Source organism: Tinamus guttatus, unplaced genomic scaffold (genome assembly GCF_059628265.1).
Source record: "Tinamus guttatus ecotype Peru unplaced genomic scaffold, ASM5962826v1 Tinamus_guttatus_pri_ptg001504l, whole genome shotgun sequence".
In the NCBI taxonomy this organism is placed as follows: Eukaryota; Metazoa; Chordata; class Aves; order Tinamiformes; family Tinamidae; genus Tinamus; species Tinamus guttatus.
This window is the reverse complement of record NW_028290038.1, coordinates 45,399-52,782: the sequence shown is the minus strand read 5'-3', so window position 1 is coordinate 52,782 and position 7,384 is coordinate 45,399. Positions and strand designations below refer to the sequence as shown.

The 7,384-nt window shown below is 68.1% G+C and overlaps 1 protein-coding gene across 1 annotated transcript; it reads left to right on the top strand.

Annotated features, from left to right (window-relative positions):
- The first annotated feature begins 1,087 nt into the window (after positions 1-1,087).
- On the top strand, positions 1,088-7,179 carry LOC148590292 (large ribosomal subunit protein uL11m-like). Its single transcript, XM_088539226.1, has 5 exons — positions 1,088-1,519; positions 1,613-1,708; positions 2,322-2,415; positions 4,368-4,551; positions 7,072-7,179. Exons 1-5 carry the CDS (start codon positions 1,088-1,090, stop codon positions 7,175-7,177), a joined length of 912 nt encoding a protein of 303 aa, XP_088395352.1. The 3' UTR covers positions 7,178-7,179.
- The last annotated feature ends 205 nt before the right edge of the window (positions 7,180-7,384 follow it).

Here is a 7,384-nt window from a genome sequence, read left to right as displayed (position 1 = left end):
CCGGGTACGGGTGTCCCCTGTGCCCCTTGTGTGGGTGTCCCTTGTGTCACGTGTATGGGTGTCACCTGTGCCACCTGTGTGGGTGTCCCCTGTGTCACATGTGTGGGTGTCCCCTGTGCCCCGGGTACGGGTGTCCCCTGTGCCCCTTGTGTGGGTGTCCCCTGTGTCACGTGTGTGGGTGTCCCCATGTGTCACATGTGTGGGTGTCCCTTGTGTCACATGTGTGGGTGTCCCCTGTGCCACGTGTGCGGGTGTCACCTGTGCCCCCTGTGTGGGTGTCCCTTGTGTCACGTGTACGGGTGTCACCTGTGCCACCTGTGTGGGTGTCCCCATGTGTCACATGTGTGGGTGTCCCTTGTGTCACGTGTGTGGGTGTCCCTTGTGTCACGTGTGTGGGTGTCACCTGTGCCACGTGTGTGGGTGTCCCCATGTGTCACATGTGTGGGTGTCCCTTGTGTCACGTGTACGGGTGTCACCTGTGCCACCTGTGTGGGTGTCCCCATGTGCGGGGTGTGTGGGTGTCCCCCATGCCAAGGTCAGGACCGGGGTCAGTGTCAGGCTTGGGATCAGGATTGGGACTGGGATCAGTGTCGGGGTTGGGATCTGGATCGGGACCGGGGTCGTCGGGTGCCCTGTATCTCCACCAGGAACTACAGCCCCCATGATGCCCCGCGGCCCCACCAGGGACTACAGCTCCCGTGATCCCCCGCGGCTGCAGGCGGACCACAACTCCCATGATGCCCCGCGGTCCCCCATGACGGGCGGCGGCCTCAGCGGGGACTACCGCTCCCATGATGCCCCGCGGCGGCAGGCGGACCACAACTCCCATGATGCCCCGCGGCGCCGCCAGGGACTACAGCCCCCATGATGCTCCTTGGCTCCAGGCGGACCGCAACTCCCATGATGCCCCGCGGTCCCCCATGACGGGCGGCGGCCGAAGCAGGGACTACCGCTCCCGTGATGCTCCGCGGCTCCGGGCGGACCGCAACTCCCATGATGCCCCGCGGCTCCACCAGGGACTACAACTCCCATGATGCCCTGTGCCTCCGCCAGGCACTGCAGCCCCCATGATGCCCCGCGGTCCCCCATGACGGGCGGCGGCCTCAGCGCGGACTACCGCTCCCGTGATCCCCCGCGGCTGCAGGCGGACTACAGCTCCCATGATGCCCCGCGGCCCCCACCAGGGACTACAGCTCCCGTGATCCCCCGCGGCTGCAGGCGGACCACAGCTCCCATGATGCCCCGCGGCCCCACCAGGGACTACAGCTCCCATGATGCTCCTTGGCTCCAGGCGGACCACAACTCCCATGATGCCCCGCGGCGCCGCCCCTCCTTCCCGCCGTGCCCCGCCCCTCCCTCCCGCCGCGCCCCGCCCCTCCCTCCCGCCATGTCCCGCGCCGCTCGCGCGCTCTCCGCGCGGGCTCCCCGCGACGCCGCCGCCGCCGCCCGGTGGCTCCGCACGATCCTCCCGGCCGGGCGGGCGGCGCCGGGGCCGCCGCTGGGGCCGCTGCTGGGGCAGGTGGGACCGGGGGGGGGGGACCGGGGAGGGGGAGGGGGACCCGGGCCGGGTCCCGCCGGTAACGCGGCCCCCCCTTCCCCCCCCCCCCCCCAGCGCGGGATCCCGGTCGGGCCCTTCTGCAACGAGTTCAACGAGCGGACGAGGCTGCTGCGGCCCGGGCTGCCCCTGCGCGTGCGGCTGCGCGTGCGCGTGAGCGGGGACACGGGGACAGCGGGGACACGGGGGGGCCGCGGGGACACGGGGGGACACGGGGACCCCCCTGGGGACACGGGGACCTGCGGGGACACGGGGACCCCCCTGGGGACACCGGGAAGCGGGACCCCCCCCCCATTCCCGCGCCCCCCTCTGCCCACGTGACCCGCTGTGACCACGTGACCCCGCGGCAACCGCCCCACACACCCCCCCCGGAGTCCCCGATGGCCACGTGACCCCCCCCCGTGGTCACATGACGCGCTGAAAGCGGCGCCTTTAAGAGCCCCCCCCCCCGTGTCCCCGCCCCTCGGTGACGTCCCCCAGTGACGTCCCCGTGTCCCCGCCCCCCGGTGACCCCGCCCCCCGGTGACCCCCCCCCACCATTTCCCCGCCCCTCGGTGACGTCCTCATGTCCCCGCCCCCCGGTGACCCCGCCCTCCACGTGTCTGCCCTCGGCGGCCCCGCCCCCTGGTGACACCCCCTGTGTCCCCGCCCCCTGGTGACGCCCCCATCCGTGGCCCCGCCCCCCAGGTAACCCCCCCCAGTGACGTCCCCATGTCTCCGCCCCCCGGTGTCCCCGCCCCCCCGCTGACCCCGCCCCCCCCCGCAGCCCGGCGGCTCCTACGAGTTGGACATCGGCCCCCCCCCGTCCAGCTACTTCCTGAAGGGCGTGGCCGGCATCGAGCGGGGGGCGGGGCGTCCCGGTGAGGGGGCGGGGCCGCGAGGGGGCGGGGCCGGGAGGGGGGCGCGGGGGGCGGGGCTGGGAGCCCATGGGGGGTGCCCCGGGGGGGGGTCCATAGGGCCCCATAGGGGGTCCGGGCTGCCCCATAGGGCCCAATAGGGGGTCCGGGCTGCCCCATAGGGGGGTCCCGGGTGCCCCCCAAGTGGGTCCAGGGCCCCATAGGGGGTTCTCGACTGCCCCCCAAGTGGGTCGTGAGTGCCCCATAGGGGGGTCCCTGGGGTGCCCTAGAGACAGGGGTGCCCCATAGGGCCCCATGGAGGTCCCGGCTGCCCCATAGGACCCCATGGGGGGTCCCGGCTGCCCCATAGCGGGTCCCGGCTGCCCCATAGGGGGATCCCGGCTGCCCCATAGGGCCCCATGGGGGGGTCCCGGCCGCCCCATGGCTGCCCCATGGGGGTCCCGGCTGCCCCATAGGGCCCCATGGGGGGGTCCCCGCTGCCCCATAGCGGGTCCTGGCTGCCCCATGGCTGCCCCATGGCTGCCCAATGGAGGTCCCAGCTGCCCCATAGCGGGTCCCGGCTGCCCCATAGGAGGGTCGTGGCTGCCCCATAGGGCCCCATGGGGGGTCCTGGCTGCCCCATAGGGCCCCATGGGGGGGGCCCGGCTGCCCCATAGGACCCCATGGGGGGTCCTGGCTGCCCCATAGTGGGTCCCGGCTGCCCCATAGGGGGGTCCCAGCTGCCCCATAGGGCCCCATGGGGGGGGTCCCGGCTGCCCCATAGGACCCCATAGGGGGTCCTGGCTGCCCCATAGGGGGGTCCCGGCTGCCCCATAGGGCCCCATGGGGGGGTCCCGGCTGCCCCATAGGACCCCATGGGGGGTCCCGGCTGCCCCATAGGAGGGTCCTGGCTGCCCCATAGGGCCCCATAGGGGGGTCCCGGCTGCCCCATAGGACCCCTTGGAGGGGGCCCGGCTGCCCCATAGGGCCCCATGGGGGGTCCCGGCTGCCCCGTAGGGCCCAATGGGGGGTCCTGGCTGCCCCATAGCGGGTCCCGGCTGCCCCATAGGGGGGTCCCGGCTGCCCCATAGGGCCCCATGGGGGGTCCCAGCTGCCCCATAGGACCCCATGGGGGGTCCTGGCTGCCCCATAGGGGGGTCCCGGCTGCCCCATAGGGCCCCATGGGGGTCCGGGCTGCCCCATAGGGCCCCATGGGGGGGGGTCCCGGCTGCCCCATAGGGCCCCATGGGGGGGTCCCTGCTGCCCCATAGGACCCCATGGAGGGTCCTGGCTGCCCCATAGGGGGGTCCCGGCTGCCCCATAGGGCCCCATGGGGGGGTCCCTGCTGCCCCATAGCGGGTCCCGGCTGCCCCATAGGACCCCATGGGGGGTCCTGGCTGCCCCATAGGGGGGTCCTGGCTGCCCCATAGGGCCCCATGTGGGGGTCCCTGCTGCCCCATAGCGGGTCCCGGCTGCCCCATGGCTGCCCCATGGGGGTCTGGGCTGCCCCATGGCCGCCCCATAGGGGTCCCGGCTGCCCCATGGCTGCCCCATAGGACCCCATGGGGGTCTGGGCTGCCCCATGGCTGCCCCATGGCCGCCCCATGGCTCCTCCCCCCAGGTCACGAGGTGGCCGGGCTGGTGTCGCTGCCCCATAGCGGGTCCCGGCCGCCCCATAGGGCCCCATAGGGGGGTCCCGGCCGCCCCATGGCTGCCCCATAGGACCCCATGGCCGCCCCATAGGACCCCGTGGCTCCTCCCCCCAGGTCACGAGGTGGCCGGGCTGGTGTTGCTGCCCCATAGGGGGGTCCCGGCTGCCCCATTGGCTGCCCCATGGCTGCCCCATGGCGGGTCCCGGCTGCCCCATAGGGGGGTCCCGGCCGCCCCATGGCTGCCCCATAGGGCCCCATGGCCGCCCCATAGGGCCCCATGGGGGTCCCGGCTGCCCCATAGGACCCCGTGGCTCCTCCCCCCAGGTCACGAGGTCGCCGGGCTGGTGTCGCTCCCGCAGCTCTACGAGGTGGCCCTGGCCAAGGGGCGGGGCCTGCAGGAGCCGGGGGGCGGGGCTCCGCCGGCCCCGCCCTCCCCCGCCGCCCTGCGCCGCCTGGTGGGGGCCCTGGTGGGGAGCGCGAGGAGCCTGGGGCTGCGGGTGGTGCCGCGGTGAGAACAATGGGAGAACAATGGGAGAACAATGGGAGAACAATGGGATAACGGGATAACAATGGGATAACGGGTGGGGGCCCTGGTGGGGAGCGCGAGGAGCCTGGGGCTGCGGGTGGTGCCGCGGTGAGAACAATGGGAGAACAATGGGAGAACAATGGGAGAACAATGGGAGAACGATGGGATAACGATGGGATAACAATGGGAGAACAATGGGAGAACAATGGGATAACGATGGGAGAACGATGGGAGAACGATGGGGGAACGATGGGAGAACGATGGGAGAACGATGGGATAACGATGGGATAACGATGGGAGAACAATGGGGGAACAATGGGGGAACAATGGGAGAACAATGGGAGAACAATGGGAGAACAATGGGATAACGATGGGAGAACGATGGGAGAACGATGGGATAACGATGGGATAACGGGATAACGATGGGATAACGATGGGATAACAATGGGATAACGGGATAACGATGGGATAACGATGGGATAACGATGGGATAACGATGGGATAACGATGGGAGAACGATGGGAGAACGATGGGAGAACGATGGGATAACGATGGGATAACGATGGGAGAACGATGGGAGAACGATGGGATAACGATGGGGGAACGATGGGATAACGATGGGATAACGATGGGAGTACGATGGGAGAACGATGGGAGAACGATGGGATAACGATGGGAGAACAATGGGATATAACGGGATAACGATGGGAGAACAATGGGATAACGGGATAACAATGGGATAACGGGTGGGGGCCCTGGTGGGGAGCGCGAGGAGCCTGGGGCTGCGGGTGGTGCCGCGGTGAGAACAATGGGAGAACAATGGGAGAACAATGGGATAACGATGGGATAACGGGAATGGGAATGGGAATGGGATAACGGGATAACGGGAATGGGATAACGGGATAACGGGATAATGGGATAACGGGAACGGGATAACGGGATAGAGCGGGATAACGGGAATGGGATAACGGGAATGGGATAACGGGATAACGGGATAACGGGATAACGGGAATGGGAATGGGATAACGGGAGAGCGGGAATGGGATACCGGGAATGGGATAACGGGATAACGGGAATGGGAATGGGATAATGGGAATGGGATAATGGGAATGGGAATGGGATAACGGGAATGGGATAACGGGATAACGGGAATGGGATAACAGGAATGGGATAACGGGATAACGGGAATGGGAATGGGATAACGGGAATGGGATAATGGGATAACGGGATAACGGGAATGGGATAACGGGAATGGGATACCGGGGTAGCGGGATAACGGGATGGGGGATAACGGGAATGGGATAACGGGATAGGGAATGGGAACGGGATAACAGGATAGCGGGATAGAGCGGGATATAACGGGAACGGGATAACGGGAGAGCAGGATAACGGGATATAACGGGATAGCGGGATAATGGGAGAGCGGGATAACGGGATATAGCGGGATAACGGGGTAACAGGATAACGGGAGAGCGGGATAGAGCGGGATAACGGGAGAGCAGGATAATGGGAATGGGATAACGGGGACCGGGATACCGGGATATAACGGGATAGAGCGGGATATAGCGGGATAATGGGAATGGGATAATGGGGACCGGCATAGCGGGAGAGCGGGATATAGCGGGATAACGGGAATGGGAATGGGAACGGGATAACGGGATAGAGCGGGATAGGGGGATAACGGGATAATGGGATATAGCGGGATAACAGGATATAGCGGGATAACGGGAGAGCGGGATATAGCGGGATAATGGGATATAGGGGGATAGCGGGATAACGGGATAGCGGGATAATGGGATAGCGGGAATGGGATAACGGGATATTGGGATACCGGGAATGGGAAAGGGAGCGGGACAACGGGATACCGGGATCGGGATATCGGGATCGGGACAACGGGGACCGGGATAGCGGGATAGCGGGATAACAGGAATGGGATAGCGGGATAACGGGAACGGGATAACGGGATTGGGATAGTGGGATCGGGACAACGGGGACCGGGATAGCGGGATAGCGGGAATGGGATAACGGGATAGTGGGAATGGGATAGCAGGAACGGGATCGGGACAGGGAACGGGACAACGGGGAACGGGATCGGGAATGGGATCGGGACAACAGGGAACGGGACAACGGGGAACGGGATCGGGATGGGGAATGGGAATGGGATCGGGACCGGGATCGGGAATGGGAACGGGATCGGGACCGGGAATGGGATCGGGACCGGGATCGGGACCGGGGCCTGCCCGGGATAGTGGGGACCATCCGGGACAGCGGGGACATTCCCGGGATCGTGGGGCCCTTCCTGGGACACTGGGCCCCTCCCCGGACGCCTGGGCCCCTCCTGGGTGCCGGGGCCCTTTCCCCGCCCGGACGCCTGGGCCCTTTCGGGGAGGGGGGGGGGACCCTGCGGGAGGGGGACGCGGCCGGACGCCCGGGCCCCTCCCGGACGCCTGGGCCCTCCCCGGACGCCTGGGCCCCTCCCGGACGCCTGGGCCCCTCCGGCAGCCTCACGGCCGAGGATTGCGCCGCCTTCCAGCGGCGGCGGCGGGAGGAGCTGGAGGCGGCGGCGGCGGCGGCGGCGGCGGCCGAGGAGGCGGCCAAGAAGAAGTGACCCCCCCCCCCGGACGCCTGGGCCCCTCTCGGACGCCTGGGCCCCTCCCCGGACGCCTGGGCCCCTCCCGGACGCCGGGGCCCCCATCGGGATGCGGAGGCTGCAGCTCGTTCAATAAAATCCCGTTTCTCGAACGTTTTTTTTTCTGGTCTTGTCGGGGGGGGGGCTCGGACGCCTGGGCCCCCTTTTTTTTTGGGGGGGGGGGGG

What these genes read in the sequence shown, in the direction of transcription:
- LOC148590292 (XM_088539226.1), top strand. Translation starts at nt 1,088, where the DNA reads ATGACGGGCGGCGGCCTCAGCGCGGACTACCGCTCCCGTGATCCCCCG. An exon ending in TGGGGCCGCTGCTGGGGCAG is followed by an intron (nt 1,520 to 1,612) that starts GTGGGACCGGGG and finishes CCCCCCCCCCAG; the next exon opens with CGCGGGATCCCGGTCGGGCC. An exon ending in GGGCTGCGGGTGGTGCCGCG is followed by an intron (nt 4,552 to 7,071) that starts GTGAGAACAATG and finishes CCCCTCCGGCAG; the next exon opens with CCTCACGGCCGAGGATTGCG.